A 17,632-nucleotide genomic window follows, 5' to 3' on the forward strand; every position below is an offset into this window, starting at 1 on the left:
TTCCAATAGGTGATATATTTTTCTTTTTGTTTTGTGATGATTTGGTTGGGCCAGATTTTCTGAGTGCTGTCCTGAGGCTCTATGAGGTTGGTTTGGGTTGGTGAACTGAGCCTCAGAACCAGCTGGCTGAGGGGACTCTTCTCTTTTTTTCATCTCTTGACATTGTATAGCTGTGTGATAGAATGTTTTGGGGTCACTTGTTTTTAGATGGTTGTAAAATTTGAATGCTCTTTTTTTCTATTTGAATGAGGAGGGGGTATTGGCCCAATTCTGCTTTACATGCGTTGTTTTGAGTTTTTCTTTGCACTTGCAATACAGTCTTGCAAAACTCTGCATGCAGTATTTAGATTTGGATGTTTGTTCCATTTGGTAAATTCATTATTAGAGATTGGAACCCTATACTTCACTTCCATATAGAGCAATTGGTTCTTTAACTGATTGAAACATTTTGAGACAGATTCTAATTGGAATTTTCGATTTTGCTTTTAATGGCATAGAATGCTCTTCTTGCTTTGTCTCTCAGCTCATTCACAGCCATGTGAAAGCTACCTGTGTTGCTGATATTTAGTCCTAGATATGTGTAGTTTTTGGTGTGTTCTAATAGAACTGTGTCCAAATAGAATTTATATTTGTCATCCTTATTTCCGGACCTTTTTTGGAATATCATTATATTTGGGGTTTTTAGGTTAACGGTCAGAGCCCAGGTCTGACAGAGCCTGTGAAGATGATCTAGGTGCTGCTGTAACCCCTCTTTAGTGGGAGACAGCAGCACCAGGTAATCTGCGTACAGCAGACACTTGATTTCATTGTTGTGTAGGGTGATACCAGGTGCTGCCGATTCTTCGAATGTTTTTGCCAATTAATTAATGTAGATGTTAAATAGTGTTGGATTTATTGGGCAGCCCTGTTTCACTCCTCGTCCCTGAGAGAAGAAGTCTGTTTGCTTGTTGCCAATTTTAACCACACATTTGTTTTTTAGAGTACATGGATTTAATAGAATCATATGTTTTCCCTCCAATACCACTTTCTATTAGTTTATAAAAAAAGACCTTTGTGCCAAATTGAATCAAATGCTTTCTTGAAATCTACAAAACACGAGTAGATTTAGCCTTTGTTTTGGTTTACTTGTTTATCAATTAGAGTGTGAAGGGTGTAAATGTGGTCTGTTGTATGATAATTTTTTAGAAATCCAATCTGGCTTCTGCTCAGGACGTTGTGTTCGTCAAGGAAATGACGTAGTCTGCTATTTATAATACTGCCGAGAATTTTCCCAAGTTGCTGTTAATGCAAATTCCTCTGTAATTCCTCCATTTTTATAGATTGGTGTGATCAATCCCTTGTTCCAAATATCGGGGAAATACCTGTTGAAGAGTTTGAGTATAGCCAATTTGAATTTGTGGTCTGTATATTTGATCATTTAATTTAAAATACCATCAGCACCACAGGCCTTTTTGGGTTGGAGAGTGCATAGTTTTTCCAATAATTCTTCTTCTGTAATTGGGGTATCCACAGGATTCTGATAGTCTTTGACTGCTGATTCAAGGATTTGTCATTTTTCTTGTATATCTTTTTGTTCTGGGCTCTTTGTTATATTGCTGTAAAGGTTTGCAAAGTGATTTCTCCACATATGCCCATTTTGGATAGCCAATTCCTCATGATGAGGTTTGTTTAATTTATTCCAATTCTCCCAGAAGTGGTTTGATTCAATGGATTCCTCAATTCCATCCAGCTGATTTCTAATGTGCTGTTCCTTTTTTGTTCTTAGGGTGTGTTTGTATTGCTTCAGTGTTTCCCCATATTGAAGGCGTATATTTTTGTTGTCTGGTTCTCTGTGTTTTTGATTAGATCTATTTCTCAATGACGCTCTCTCTCTCGCTCTCTCTATTGCTCTCTCTATCTCTCTTTGTCTTTCGCTCGCTATCTATTTATCTCTCTGGTTCTCTCGCTCTCTCTCTTTCTCTGGTTCTCTCTATTGCTTTCTCTATCGCTCTCTCGCTATCTATATCTCTCAATCTCTATTGCGCTCTCTCGCTATCTAGCTATCTCTCTCTTGCTAGCTATCTCTATCGCTATTTCTATCGCTCGCTCTCTCTCTTTCTCCCTCGCTCTTTATCTATCTATCTCTCTTTCACTCTTTCTCTCTCTTTCACTCTCTCTTTCACTCGCTCGCTCTCTCTCTATTGTCAAGGTGTCAGGTTTGGCTCACATTATCTGAGGACTCACCTTTCATTATCTGACGACTCACCTGTCCTCAGTGTAGTAATGTCACAACCAGTGGATCAGACTGGCAGACAGACTAGTATGGAGCTGTTTCAATATCATCTGGTCACCACATTCTTCTCACAGCAGGTATTACAATATTAGGGACTCACTGTGACTTCCACAGAAAGCAATAACACGGTGACCATTCATCTCTGTCTCCCCTGTCAGATCATCTTCATGGTCGGTCGGGGGTACCTGTCTCCAGACCTCAGTAAGCTTTATAAGAGCTGCCCCAAAGCCATGAAGAGGCTGGTGGCTGACTGCATCAAGAAAATCAAAGACGAGAGGCCTCTGTTTCCCCAGGTACACCTGAGTCTTGCTAATGGCTTTTCTTTTTACATGATCTCTCCATCTTTATTTAGGACATTTCTAAAATGTCTGAAGTGGGTTGATGGCACTGTACCAAATGCCTCCACGTTTTGCCTGGAGTGCTTCGAATCTTCCTCGCTTTCTCTCCCTCTCTTCCAGATCCTGTCGTCCATTGAGCTGCTCCAGCACTCCCTGCCTAAGATCAACCGCAGTGCCTCAGAACCCTCCCTGCACAGAGCCTCCCACACTGAGGACATCAACGTCTTCACATCAACCTATAGCAGGCTGCCTGTGTTCTAGAATTACAGCACCCAACATGCCCCTCCTACATGCTCCTGTTCCAAAACATACACACGTGTGCATGAGCGCGCACACACGCAGACACACGCACCCAGACACACACACACACGCTCACTCACACACACACACGCTCACACACAGACAGAATATCACCGGCAAAGAGGAAGAGGACTGACTGGGAGGAAAGGTGACAGTGAATGGGATCAATATGGGATTTCAGTCACTGACTGAGTTGTGCCAGTGATGGTTTCGGTGTAGAGAGCAGAGAAAGACTACCCATTGGTTTGGAGAAGATGATTGGCAGTGAAGGAAATTAATGGCCATTTCTAGGTTTAGTCAGAGGCCTACTTTTCCCCATGGCTAATGTGGGTGCAACGGACAGAGTGGCAATGCAGTTAGTGAAATATGTGAAAGAAAGCACACCTACCTGGGGACAGTGAGGCAGCACCCTCTGTGGGTCGGGAATGCATCCGGTTTTCAGGGGAAATGGAAAGAGCGCCTGTGACACGACTTCTGCTTCCACTTTGTTTTGCTGGGCAAGTGGTCAAAATGGTTAGAGTGTTGCGCCAGTAACCAAAAGTTTGCCCGATTGAATCCCAGAGTTGAAAAGGTGAAAAATCCCTGTGTGCCATTGATGATAAATGTAACGTAACGCTTTTGGACGTTATCAAGGCGACACTCCAACTTAACTCGTCCTCCACGTTTAGTGGATTGGTTCAACAGTGCAGAAGACAACCTCCCCCCGACAGTTTAAAAAAAATATATAATAATTATCGTCAGGACCAGAAAGAAAGAAATGTTGCTCAGGTGTTTCTTTTACTCCTGCTATGTTAGGTTAGTGAGGTAAAGACATGGAAGGAACCGCATGCGAGAGAGCAGTAAAAAAAAGCTCTCTTATCTCTGTGCTGTGAAGCACACCTTTCTGTCTTGACTGACAGGGACTGACTGCCTTGGTTTATTATGAAGGATAGCTTCTCTAAGCTGACCTCCCCGAAGAGGAGATGAAGCCTAGACAAAGACCCTGCACAAACCTCACCTAGGATGATTCTTATAAAACAAAAAACAGTGTGACGCAATCCGTTGTTTAGTTTTTTTTTAGGATTATTTGATTGTACATTGTCTTAAATCAGAGATACGAAATGATTCAGTGTCTTCATCGTCATGCTTTTATTCTTTTTTGTTTTGTTATTCTGGAAAATTATAGTCTGTCAGTCTGTCACGCATGAGTGATTGAGGAAGACAGTTTTTTTTTTTTTTTTGTGCACATTTGAACTAAAGCGATGACTATTTCTCCGGTCCATGTGATTGGTTCATGGGTTTGCTGAGAGTTCTTATCAGTAGTTACCTACACATTTGAATCAGCCTTCTCTTTGGGTTAACCATCACCAGCTGGATATTAGGCAGTTCTCTTTAATTAATATGTAGAAAAATATTTGACATCTAATTAGCTTTTTTGTCTGCCATGTCTCTTTCAGGAGGTTAAACATTTTATTGTAAACGTGGTGAGAATGTTTATTCCAGGTTATTTTAATAAAATTAAGTTAAACTAAATTGCAGAAGTGTTCAAAACCTTCCGTTCTTTGTTGCTACTGACTGGCAAAAGTCGCTGACTAGTGGAGCCTCAGATGGTTAGCGGACACTGATTTTGTCTGCTCTCAAGTGCTTGCTTTAATCTTGACGGTTCCAGATGACTGGTCTCCACCATTGAACTCCCTGCTGCATCTCTCTGTGCACTGCTTCTCAGTAGGATCCCATACATGTGCAAGACTTTGTGGCTGGGTGCAATGTTTGCTGTTGCAGTAGCAGTGTGGTGCAATCACATCGTGGATCCAGTTGAGACACACCACTAGGAGATTCCACCATTGGGCAATGGCACTAGGTGCTCCACAGCTATTGGCAAGCCCACTGGGGGGGGGGGGGGGGGGGAGAGGGAGAGAAAATTAAATGATAACACATCTCAACAAAGCTATTGGGTAACACTTTAGTTGAAGTGGCTGCTTATGTGCTAAACTGCCCTATAAACATCCACACACCTATGTAGTCATAGACTCTTGTGTTCTATAATGATGTTTGTATCCAGCCTGGCCTCAGTCAGCCCAGCCAGCATCTCAGTTGGTTATCAGACCTAACTGGGGAATTTGATATGGAACGATTTCAGTGCCAGCAGAAATAGTATTTGAATTTAAAAAATGATGAATTTGTATCTAGATATTGAATTTGAATAAAACATATTTTTATTTGTAATGCACATACGGATGATTGAATTCATACATTTTACTTGTATTTCATGATTTGAAACTTTATTGAATGAATTTTGCAATTTATTGAACATTCAAATTCAATATTTATACATTCAGTTTCGATATGGTAAACATTGCATTCAGTATCTGCATCAAGTTTACGAACTATAATTTCAAGTTGATCAATCTTTCATATATTCAACTTCTCAGATGCATTCAGATTCGGTTGTCTATTGTTTTTGTATACAGTGCATTCGGAAAGTATTCAGACCCCTTGACTTTTTCCGCATTTTGTTACATTACAGCCTTATTCTAAAATTGATTAAATGAAATGGTTTCCTCAAATCTACACACAATACTCCATAATGACAAAATGAAAACAGGTTTTAAGATTTTTTGCAAGTTTATTAAATATAAAAACAAAAATACCTTATTTACATAAGTATTCAGACCATAGGAAGAGAGAAATTCAACATGCCACATTGGCTTCAGAACCCACCAGAAGCTTCCGTTTACCACGAGAGCATTTGATTCTATCTGTTCTCTATATTTCCTGGCTGGTAATGTACCAGGATGTTGTCTCTGGTTTGGAATCTGAATTTAGAGAAGCTGAATCTGAATGCATCTGAGAAGTTGAATATATACATTTTGATAAACAGACAATGATTTCAATATTTACCATATTGAAACTCAACCTATAAATATTGAATTTGTATGTTCATTCAATTGAGTTTAAAATCATGAAAAGTTCAATTTATGAATTTAATGGTTACATTTGTGCATCACACATTATTGTACATCAAAGTATTTAATGAAAATTCAATATCCAAATACACATTCGAAATTATGGAATTAAAATACAATTTATGTTGGCACTGAAATCGCTCCATAGATTGTGACAGGGCATAAGCGTTAGGATCCGTGTATGGTTTGTTCAATCAATATCCGAACTTAAACAACAAAGACGGATAATCATTTTGATTACGTGAATTCATTTTTCTATGTCGTCCACAAGATTGAATGAATGAACACACACGGTGTGGGCATAGTAAGGGCTGCCATAGGAAACGTGTTCTAGCGGTTTCAAAGTAAAAGCCGTGTGACTCCAACGATACTTACCTGACCATCGCTCCGGCTAGCTAGCTTTTGCAATTAGTAATGTGATTTATTTTTATCTTACTGAACCATTTGTCTCAAAAAAAGGGAAGGGAAAAATAGCCATGGCGTCATCGAAAGTTGTGAATCGCAAGACATTTATTGGCTGGCCTCTTTGGCTTCTATTTCTGTGGAGTTTTGCTATCTGTTTGTTTAACTGTTCTATTTCTGCTTTCTGACAGACCACAGAGACTGCTGAAAATAAGACGAGCAAATAGAACACAAAGAGCAAACTCTGATCTGGCCCTATGGCGACAAGAGCTCCACCAGGCGGCATGTTGTGATCATGTTTCTGCCTACTTTGCTTTTACACATGCAGCAGATTCAACCTCCTCACACAGGGGGTGCTGTAGCAGATCCAGGGGGCTTTAAGTCAGCTACATTATTCCATATCTACAAACACAAGCATACAGGTCATTCCTCTTGCACATACAATGAAGCCCGTGTGCAACCCATGTGCAGATATCCCTTTAAAAACACACACACATGCACACAGACACAGTACACAGAGCCATGCTGGAGGAGACACAGCATCTGATCTGCAGAGCACAGGTGTCCACCGAGACAGAATACAGCCGTGGGCATGGTGACAGTAACTCATGTCAAGCCCATTAGGGTGTATACCAAATACAGCTCAAGGATGAACCATATAAAGACTGGAATCACTCAAAACAAAAGCTGTCAATCAAAATGCATGATCCCAGTGCCTGAACACAGAAACAGACAAGGCATTGGTTGGATATACAAAATCCCGTTTTTTTTGGCATCTACATTGAAATAAATATTCAAAAGATAGACACTTATAGTAGATAAGTGTGTACTGCAGGTCTACTTCCTGTAATGCACATTGTTAGTTCACGGAAGCATTATAATATATGTCACTGAGCAGATGCTTTTATCCAAAGCAACTTACATACCTATTCATTATGGGTGTTCCCTGGAATCAAACCCACGACCCTTAGCATTACAAACGCCATGCTCGACCATCTGAGCTACAAAGGACCACTCTATTGTACCATTTCCCCAATGATGTTTTGACTAAACTGAAGTATTTTAACCATGCCATATCTCATTGTAGATCAAATACACTAGGTATAGCAATAGTCATAAAGCCATTCTAGTCACCCTAACATAAGCGCTGGAACATTTCACCATGTGTCAGCAACAGTGGAATATCACGACATTGCATAGCGTCATAAAGAAACAGAATGTGCAGTATATTCACCAGCAGATGGCAACATTGAACAATACTTGTATGTACTTACTAGAGAGGATTTTCGTATTGCTTATACAGGTCATTATAAACAACACGGGATATATGTCCGTGGTAGTACATGTCATATACTATGTTAGGCGAAAAGATGGATGCATTATACACTGACATGTTTAGAGAGGGTCGTGTTGAGGAAATGGAAACGCAAGAGATGTTTTCACATTTATCTAACCCCTATAGAATGATTCAAAGACAAGGAGACTCGATATGCTGTACACAACAAATGATTTGAATTAGCTATATTTTTTTTCACTCTACTTCCCTCTGTCTGTTTCTTTTTTAGTACTTTGATTGGATTATTTTATGATATAGAGCTACACAAATAAAGTTATTATTGTTATTATTACAAATGTGTATCATTAACAGAAATGTATTAGGATAACATATTGTTTTCACATTATATTACACCCTTAGCCAGGCTGTATTCTATTTGTCAAATGCTCCAATGAATGCCCTGCAATGGAAAGTACTTCTCCTTTCAGCCCTTTAATTAAAAAGCACAGCAGAAGACCGAATAGCTGCAACAACAACGAGACGGTGAGAAGCTCTGTAATGAATCATTCACAATGTAGTACAGTTCAAAGGCCCTTCCAAGAAACCAATCTTTCCCTTTACTGAATATCAAACAGAGGGTTCAGCGGAGCGGCAGAACGTGTCTTTGTCACGGAGGCCACTTCTGAAGTCAGACGTTCGGTTTCCTTGAGAACCTGATGAAGAATAGCCTGGTCTCAGTGACCATTGTTGTTACGACGTACAAGCCACAGAGGAGTTGACGAAGCACAAACAGGTCTAGGACCAGGCTAGTTAAAGATCTATAAGGGTCTACACATTGTTACAGTAATCACAATTGGGATAATACTGTACTACTGTATATATCACAGTGAGCAGTCTTCTTTTCCTCATAGCTGTTAAACTGAGTCCCCCTCCTTTTTAGTACAGGTCTCTCATGATCTCCTGCAGTAGGGGATGCAGACACACCTCCAGCTCCTGCTTCTTGAGCAGGTGGATGAGGCGGACGTGGTTGGCCACCAGCTGCCGCAGGTCGGTCATCTTCTGCAGTAGCTTGGCGAACAGCTGGGGGCAGTCTGGGTGGATGGTCTTCAACTGCAGCTCCAGGGCCTGCAGCACTGTCTCCTGGAGGTCCTCAATTGGCTTCACGTTCACCAGGCCTGGACGGTCTACAGTAGAGTACAACGTGGTCAAGGTTTGTCACCAGAGAGTGGGAGAGGGAAATAGAGGAAGGTTGGACAAACAGTATACAGCAAATGATCTGAAGTTATAATGATCTACCCGATGAGCAAAGACCAAGTCCAATTGAAAGGATACAGCACAAAAGAGGACCCCATTACTTTATATCTGGTCTCAAGCCCAATCAAGTCGTCTCTGAACAATAAAAAAGGCAATCTTGCAGATCCTGCATATAAATGCATACATGAAAACTGAAAAACAATCACCTCCACTGAGGATGATGACGGCGAAGAAGAGCGCCATATCACTATCGTCCAGCTCCAGCACGTTGAACTTTACCGCAAACTCAAACTTGGGCTCCATCATCTCACAGAAGGGCTTCCTCAGGCTCTTGAGGAACTCTCGGGTCATGAAGATCTGTCCATAGGCAAACAGTGTGCCGTCCTTGTTCATGAGCGGCGCCAGCATGGTCGTCATGACCTCGATGACCCCGTACTTCAGCAGGATCACCTGGTCGTTCATGTCCAGCTCTGTGAACCCAGGGATGCTCTTGGCGAACTCTGTGACCTCTTGTACGGCCTCGGCGGAGCGGATCTGGATACGGCGGAAGACGGAGAGCTCCAGCTCCCCAGCAGGCTCCTCAGGGGGCAGGACGGACCTCTGGCGCTCCAATTCAGGGAGCTGTCTACAGTTTATAAAGTACTGACCCGCCGTCAGAGACTTCATGTCATGGATGACAAACGGCTGGAAGAAAAGAGATGCATCCCATAGGTAATTAACCTCGTAAAGAAGCATTTCCATCCATTGTCATTCATTCTCTTGGGACTTAGTAGTGATTCTAGTATGAGGCACCTTGCTTGGTGCACAAAGGGTTAATCTAACTAGGAAATAAAAGGTCAATTAAAATCCTGACTTTTGTGTTTGTTTCCTTGAGATCCAAAATTCAATCTGTTTCTCTAAAATATAAATAACGGTCTATTAGTCATTTCCTCTTAGACAAACTAACATGAACCAATATTACTGCTTCCTATAGAACTTTGATATTTTGCTACCAGTAAATCAGCACAGAGTGGATCTACCAAAAACTGTGATATTCAAATAAATAGAACCAAATGTCTGGTGTGTGTGTGAGTGTATGTGTGAGAGAGAGCTAGAGTGTTCGGTGAAGTGACTTTCAATGGGTCTGTTCTGATTGATCTCACAAATTTCCCATGGACATCAATGCATCATTCCCGCAACACTGTGTGTGCATGTACAGTATCTCAAGTAACAACTGGGCCCTTACTGAGTTTCCGTGGGTCTTTCCAGAGAGGATGGCCTTGGCCTTGCTCTTGGTCAGGGGAAAGTGTCTGTGGTAGGACAAGCACAGCTGTCTGGACAGGGCTCTCAGTTCCGCTGACTCTGGGTTCCTGGGGTCCACATCCATAAACTCAGCCTGCAGCTTCTCTCTCTCCACCTGGGGAATCCGGCCGAAGCGGATGGCTGCTTGGGGGCATCAGGGAGGTTTACAGTTAGTGCATTACATTCTAGCCTGGGCGCCAGTCAGACGCTTTCTGTATTAAACCATGCTTGCCCGAACAAGACAATGACAAATAGGTTGGCTAAAGAAGGACTATACTTCATCCCACTGTGTAGAAAACTTTCCAAAGTCTAAAGGCCCTTTTCAGACAGACAACTGCTGTTGAAACAGTTAATATTGAATATGTGTAACATCCTTGACATTAAATAAGTGTTATCAAATAGGACAACTAGCCCTGTCACCCCTTTGTGAGTGGGCGTTACTCAGATTGTGATTGTATAATAAATATGGCTGCACAAGGGCTTATGAACTTTTACAATAGTTCTCATGGTCTCCATTTGGAGCCCAGCCCATCTGTCTAAGCATTTTATGTCGTGGCCACATTATCTGTCTTAATTCATCAATGATTACACTAAAAATATTTAACTGAACAAAAATGTGATGATTCCTCGACATTATATGGATGAGCTGAGACAAAGTTGCGTGCACATATTGTGTAACCGAGCAATGTCAACTGATGGTAAATCGAATCGAAGTTTACACAGATTTGCAGGTGTTATAGCAGGTGCAGTGAAACGCTGGCGTTAACAGCTCTAACAGTGCAGTAGAATGTCTAGCAAATACACACATTAAAAATCATGTTAAGAACAAGAAACATCAGAACGACATGACAACATCTCCTGAGAGCTTTGCTGTGTCTGCCAGCAGTTGTCCCATCACAGGTAATAAAAGAGTACAAAGGTCACTGTTATACAAACTAACATATAAATCACCAATAGCAAGCTGTCGCTGAGATTGTGGACGGGCTGCATACCACTGACATACAAACAGGATGAAATTGCATTTTTATCAGATTTTTTCCCCAACATAAGTAGGCTATATTTAAAAGCACATCAAATGCAATGTTCAAACACATCATGTGACCAGCTAAGGCAGACGGACAGGAATGTGCTTATGGTTGCTATCTATCTCTTCCAAATTTAGTGCAAGACAAGCAAAAGAAAATGTCTGAGCTTTAGGCAAAATGAATTGGAGCAGCCAAAAAACGTTACATAATGCTCAGCTTTGGCGTTATCATCTATGACAAATCATGACCCTTACAAACCTTTGTAGATTTTTTAATTTTTTTTTACATAACAATGCTTACCATCGTGTGACATGCCCACAAGCAGACATTTCTGAAAGCGACAGTACTGGCACTTATTCCGGCTCTTTTTGTGAATCCGACAGTGCAGCTCACAGTGGTCATACACCAGTTTTAACCGCACGGTTCTGCGGAAGAACCCCTGAGAGAAAGGCAGAGAACATGTTGATTGTAGAATCCTACAGCAGCAGTTGGCTGTAATTATTTTACAGGAAAAAATAGAAAGAAATGTCAACAAAAACCATGAGCTTTACACTAATCCAAGGGCCAAGGTGCGTGTTTAAGTTTCAGGGTAAATCCTTACTAATATGGCCCAATGGAGGTCACAGAGCAAGACATTTCTATACCTCAAAGCATTCACAAGCCAACAGAACCAAAGGAGGTAGGTCTCAGTCCTACCTTGCAGCCCTCACAGGCATGGACGCCATAGTGGAAGCCTGAGGCCTTGTCCCCACACACTCTACAGTCAATATTGAGCGGAGAGCTGGCGTCTGTGTAAGTAGGGGGATTGGAGTGAGGCCGGGGTCTGGACAGGCTGACAATGCTACAGTCGCTAGACTGAGAAGGCGATAAGGGCTTATCGTTTACTGAACCTAAACAATATACAGTGGGGCAAAACAGTATTTAGTCAGCCACCAATTGTGCAAGTTCTCCCACTTAAAAAGATGAGAGAGGCAATTGTAATTTTCACCATAGGTACACTTCAACTATGACAGACACAATTAGAAAAAAAATCCAGAAACTCACACTGTAGGACTTTTAATGAATTTATTTGCAAATTATGGTGGAAAATAAGTATTTGGTCAATAACAAAAGTTTCTCAATACTTTGTTATATACCCTTTGTTGGCAATAACAGAGGTCAAACATTTTCTGTAAGTCTTCACAAGGTTTTCACACACTGTTGCTGGTATTTTGGCCCATTCCTCCATGCAGATCTCCTCTAGAGCAGTGATGTTTTGGGGCTGTTGCTGGGCAACATGGACTTTCAACTCCCTCCAAAGACTTTCTATGGGGTTGAGATCTGGAGACTGGCTAGGCCACTCCAGGACCTGCTTCTTACAAAGCCACTCCTTCGTTGCCCGGGCGGTGTGTTTGGGATCATTGTCATGCTGAAAGACCCAGCCACGTTTCATCTTCAATGCGCTTGCTGATGGAAGGAGGTTTTCATTCAAAATCTCATGATAAATGGCCCCATTCATTCTTTCCTTTACACAGATCAGTCGTCCTGGTCCCTTTGCAGAAAAACAGCTCCAAAGCATGATGTTTCCACCCCCATGCTTCACAGTAGGTATGGTGTTCTTTGGATGCAACTCAGCATTCTTTGTCCTCCAAACACGACGAGTTGAGTTTTTACCAAAAAGTTATATTTTGGTTTCATCTGACCATATGACATTCTCCCAATCTTCTTCTGGATCATCCAAATGCTCTCTAGCAAACTTCAGACGGGCCTGGACATGTACTGGTTTAAGCAGGGGGACACGTCTGGCACTGCAGGATTTGAGTCCCTGGCGGCGTAGTGTGTTACTGATGGTAGGCTTTGTTACTTTGGTCCCAGCTCTCTGCAGGTCATTCACTAGGTCCCCCCGTGTGGTTCTGGGATTTTTGCTCACCGTTCTTGTGATAATTTTGACCCCACGGGGTGAGATCTTGCGTGAAGCCCCAGATCGAGGGAGATTATCAGTGGTCTTGTATGTCTTCCATTTCCTAATAATTGCTCCCACAGTTGATTTCTTCAAACCAAGCTGCTTACCTATTGCAGATTCAGTCTTCCCAGCCTGGTGCAGGTCTACAATTTTGTTTCTGGTATCCTTTGACAGCTCTTTGGTCTTGGCCATAGTGGAGTTTGGAGTGTGACTGTTTGAGGTTGTGGACAGGTGTCTTTTATACTGATAACAAGTTCAAACAGGTGCCATTAATACAGGTAACGAGTGGAGGACAGAGGAGCCTCTTAAAGAAGAAATTACAGGTCTGTGAGAGCCAGAAATCTTGCTTGTTTGTAGGTGACCAAATACTTATTTTCCACCATAATTTGCAAATAAATTCATTAAAAATCCTACAATGTGATTTTCTGGATTTCTTTTCATCATTTTGTCTGTCATAGTTGAAGTGTACCTATGATGAAAATTACAGGCCTCTCTCGTCTTTTTAAGTGGGAGAACTTGCACAATTGGTGGCTGACTAAATACTTTTTTGCCCCACTGTACATGACATCGAAGGCAAAGGGAAAGAGTGTCATTCAAAATGTGTGGCAATTGCTTTAACACAAGATTCAATTGATGTGAATAGATAATTAAGTTATTACACTTTTAGTTGTAGGAAATGACAGATTTATTGACATTCCCTTACAGTAGACTTACTTTGATACACGCTGTATGTGTAGTTGTATGAGTGGCTTCTGTCTGGGCTGTGGTTAAATGAGTGGCTTCTGTCTGACCTGTGGTTGAATGAGTGGCTTCTGTCTGGGCTGTGGTTAAATGAGTGGCTTCTGTCTGGGCTGTGGTTAAATGAGTGGCTTCTGTCTGACCTGTGGTTGTATGAGTGGCTTCTGTCTGGGCTGTGGTTGATTGAGTGGTTTCTGTCTGGGCTGTGGTTAAATGATTGGCTTCTGTCTGGGCTGTGGTTAAATGAGTGGCTTCTGTCTGGGCTGTGGTTAAATGAGTGGCTTCTGTCTGACCTGTGGTTGTATGAGTGGCTTCTGTCTGGGCTGTGGTTGATTGAGTGGTTTCTGTCTGGGCTGTGGTTAAATGATTGGCTTCTGTCTGGGCTGTGGTTAAATGAGTGGCTTCTGTCTGGGCTGTGGTTAAATGAGTGGCTTCTGTCTGACCTGTGGTTGTATGAGTGGCTTCTGTCTGGGCTGTGGTTGATTGAGTGGTTTCTGTCTGGGCTGTGGTTAAATGATTGGCTTCTGTCTGGGCTGTGGTTAAATGAGTGGCTTCTGTCTGGGCTGTGGTGGTGGGGACTGTTGTGGCTGTACTCTAGAGAGGGGAGATAAGGGTAGTCCAGCGTCGACAGGGTCTCCATGTCAAAACTATTCATCTTGTTGTCCATCTCTGCCAAGTCCAACGTGCCCAGCCCAAAACTCAGCAAGGACCACGCTGCACTCCGTGTCCACCATCTCTGGAGAAGAAGACACTAGACAGCAGTGTTAAAAGAAAAAGGTCATCCAACAGTATAACCATCTCCATTCACTGTACATAGAGCTATCAAGGAGATAACAGAAAAGGAAAACCATTAATTACCTCCGCCGTTGTAACTGTACTCTAACTTTAGCCTGTTAAGACTAAGAAACAGAACTGGACTAATTCTACACTCACGCTGATATGGATCTGGTTATGGACTGTACATTACATTCGGGGCGAAACACAGGAATTCAATTTAAGAATGGTTTCATTGAGCTTGCAGTAGTGCTTAACAGATAGTGACAACTTATTCGTCCGCCCCCCTGGTAGGAACTCTCAGCCCCACTGTCAGTGAACTCACCCTTCTGTATGATTTCAGCGGGACAGTAAGAATATCTTAGATGCTAGTAAAATGTCTCCTCTTTTATAGAACACACAGACAGATCTTTAGATGCATTAGTAGAGACAGGTCAATATATAGCCATGCTCACTTCAACTCAAAGAAAGACAGGTCTAACTACTCTATCTCTCTCTCTGCAGAAATCGAGATATGATTCAATAAAACATCTCTGATTGTAGGATGATAAATTCCCTTTCTGTTATATGTAGCTATTGTCTTTCAAAAGTCACGAGAGAACTTTAATGGGTGGCATTGGCAATAAATCAAGAGGCAATGCATCATTTGATAATACATTTGTGGGAAGAGGGCCAGGCTTTCAGTGTGATGCATCAAATGTTAATTCTAGTAGGTTTGTTTTCTAATAGACATCCATTCCCAGTACAAGACCTAATTACAACCTCTAACAGGCTCAAATAGGTCTTGCACATGCTCAACCCTGTGTTGTGTGCAATATAAAATGTGTGTGTTTTTGGTTTTACTATCCTTGTTGGGACCAACAGTGAGGAAATTTCGCCACAAGGAAAAAGGATATTTTAGGCTTAGGGGTTAGGTTTAGGGTAACAATTAAGGTTAGGGTTAGAATTAGGGTTAGGGGTTAGGTTTAGGAGTAAGGGTTAGGGAAAATAGGATTTTGAATGGGAATCAATTGTTTGGTCCCCACAAGGATAGTATAACAAACGTGTGTGTGTGTGTGTGTGTGTGTGTGTGTGTGTGTGTGTGTGTGCGTGTATGTGCATCATAATGATGATAAATGACCTACACATACCTAAACAGAAGACTGACAAAGTCCTGTGGAATAGTCTTGTTACCACAGTGGAATGATTTTAATAGTTAGTGTGTTAGAAGTTGGTAAACTAGGAAACACCTGAATTTTGGTGATCATATAGAGGTCTCGATTATACAATAATATAAAAATAGTAACATAAATTGAAATAAATTACATCTTTGTCAAACTGTCAAAAGTTGACAGTAGCCTTTTTCCAGTTTGAATTACAGACAAAGTTAACATTTAAATTCACAACGGAAATCTTTATTATAATTCAACAATGTTTTTTTTATGCCAATGCAAATAGGTCTAGATAAATTGTCAAATGAAATAAATTTAAGCCTTTGATCAATCTAAGACCAGTATCAGTTTATGCAAAGCATTGTCAGACATCAGTTTCACTTGTTCACCTTTAGCCTGAGCCAGGCAGTCTACATTCTCAAGTATCAGAATAATTCAAGGCTGATATAGCCTAGCCTACCTGTCCTGGTCTTCTACGCAAAAAAATAGCCTTATAACGCTTCACCGCGCACTTGTAGAGCTTCATTCACATATTCCACCATCTTTCTTCCTTTTTCTTGATCCCGTTGTAGCTGAATTATAGGCCAGGGCACTGCAGGTTGCATGTGGGTCATATGGCCAGTATCTGAATGACAGAAGTTTCCTTCACCCAGTAACAGCCTGCATACTTCCCTTCCCCCATCAATTTGCGGGATGGACTTTGGAATCATTACTTCACAGAAGACCGGAGACAAACCTGTTGCTCAAAGAGTGATTATCTGATTTGATAGGTAGGCTGGAAGTGTACAATGATGTAGGCTACTGTAGACTCCTTTATGAGAGTGTTTGATTCTCGTAAGGTGTGAAGCACTGTATTCAGAGCAGCAGTACACAGAAATCCATAGGCCAACAGGGGTCCATTTTGACATAAGTAAAAAAAAAAAAAGTCATAATTTCAAAACAAATATTTTATCCTTCTGAAATGTTTTAACTTTGTCAAGCAATTACCCTGAAAAATTATATAAATGCAAGATGTAAAGTGTTTGTCCTATGTTTCATGAGCTGAAATAAAAATAAATTTTGTGCACAAATTTGTTTACATCCCTGTTAGTGAGCATTTCTCCTTTGCCAAGGTAATCCATCCACCGGACAGGTGTGGCATATCAAGACGATGCACCTTGTGGTGCACCTTGTGCTGGGGACAATAAAAGGCCACTCTAAAATGTGCAGGTTTGTCACACATGCCACAGATGTCTGAAATTCTGATAGAGCGTGCAATTGGCATCATGACTGCAGGAATGTCCACCAGAGCTGTTGCCAGAGAATTCAATGTTAATTTCTCTACCATAAGCTGCCTCCAACGTCATTTTAGAGAATTTGGTAGTATGTCCAACCGGCGTCTCAACCACAGACCACGTGTATGGAGTACCCAATTAGGGCGGTGGGGTTATGGTATGGGCAGGCATAAGCCACGGACAATGAACACAATTGCGTTTTATCAATGGCAATTTGAATGCACAGAGATACCATGACGAGATCCTAAGGCCCATTGTCGTGCCATTCATCCGCCGCCATCACCTCATGTTTCAGCATGATAGTGCACTGCCCCATGTCTCAAGGCTCTGTACACAATTCATGAAGACTGAAAATGTCCTAGTTCTTCCATGACCTGCCAGACATGTCAGTCATTGAGCGTGTTTGGGATGCTCTGGATCAACGTGTACCATGTACCTGCCAACATCAAGAAACTTCGCACAACCATTGCAGAGGACTGGGACAACATTTCACAGGCCACAATCAACAGCCTGATCAACTTTACGCTAAGGAGAAGGCAAAAACGGTGGTTACACCAGATGCTGACTGGTTTCTGATCCACGCCCCTACCTTTGTTTTTAAGGTATCTGTGACAAACAGATGACCATCTGTACTCCCAGTCATGTCAAATCCATAAATTA

The 17,632-nt window shown here is 41.6% G+C and overlaps 2 protein-coding genes across 9 annotated transcripts in view; one reads left to right on the forward strand and one right to left on the reverse strand.

The window, feature by feature from the left end:
- Positions 1-4,422, forward strand: part of LOC139416265 (Raf-1 proto-oncogene, serine/threonine kinase a) — a 40,205-nt gene extending 35,783 nt beyond the window's left edge. For all 5 annotated transcript variants that reach the window (XM_071164721.1, XM_071164717.1, XM_071164719.1 and 2 more), the window contains 2 exons: positions 2,431-2,565; positions 2,731-4,422. In XM_071164721.1, coding sequence (XP_071020822.1) covers positions 2,431-2,565; positions 2,731-2,871 — 276 coding nt within the window. In that variant the 3' untranslated portion in view covers positions 2,872-4,422. The remainder of the gene's footprint in view (positions 1-2,430; positions 2,566-2,730) is intronic.
- Positions 4,423-6,997: 2,575 nt separating this feature from the next.
- LOC139416266 (peroxisome proliferator-activated receptor gamma-like) lies at positions 6,998-16,363 on the reverse strand. Of its 4 annotated transcripts, none has more exons than XM_071164724.1 (7): positions 16,159-16,361; positions 13,750-14,524; positions 11,790-11,881; positions 11,394-11,532; positions 10,013-10,209; positions 8,994-9,471; positions 6,998-8,717 (listed from the first exon to the last, which is right to left on the reverse strand). In XM_071164724.1, exons 1-7 carry the CDS (start codon positions 16,222-16,224, stop codon positions 8,470-8,472), a joined length of 1,995 nt encoding a protein of 664 aa, XP_071020825.1. In that variant the 5' UTR covers positions 16,225-16,361; the 3' UTR covers positions 6,998-8,469. The 4 variants fall into 4 exon arrangements, with proteins under 4 accessions (XP_071020825.1, XP_071020824.1, XP_071020826.1 ...); XM_071164723.1 differs by having other exon boundaries at positions 7,000-8,717; positions 11,790-11,983; positions 16,159-16,363; XM_071164725.1 differs by having other exon boundaries at positions 7,000-8,717; positions 11,790-11,948; positions 16,159-16,323.
- Positions 16,364-17,632: the final 1,269 nt, after the last annotated feature.

This window comes from Oncorhynchus clarkii, chromosome 9, assembly GCF_045791955.1.
Source record: "Oncorhynchus clarkii lewisi isolate Uvic-CL-2024 chromosome 9, UVic_Ocla_1.0, whole genome shotgun sequence".
Classification (NCBI taxonomy): domain Eukaryota; kingdom Metazoa; phylum Chordata; class Actinopteri; order Salmoniformes; family Salmonidae; genus Oncorhynchus; species Oncorhynchus clarkii.

Excerpts from the sequence above, each read along its gene's own strand:
- LOC139416266 (XM_071164723.1), bottom strand. The coding sequence starts at position 16,224 with ATGAAGCTCTACAAGTGCGCGGTGAAGCGTTATAAGGCTATTTTTTTG. Across the intron at positions 14,525-16,158 it reads TGCGTAGAAGACCAGGACAG|TGTCTTCTTCTCCAGAGATG; the intron begins GTAGGCTAGGCT and ends ACTGCTGTCTAG. Across the intron at positions 11,984-13,749 it reads CACATACAGCGTGTATCAAA|GTTCAGTAAACGATAAGCCC; the intron begins GTAAGTCTACTG and ends TATATTGTTTAG.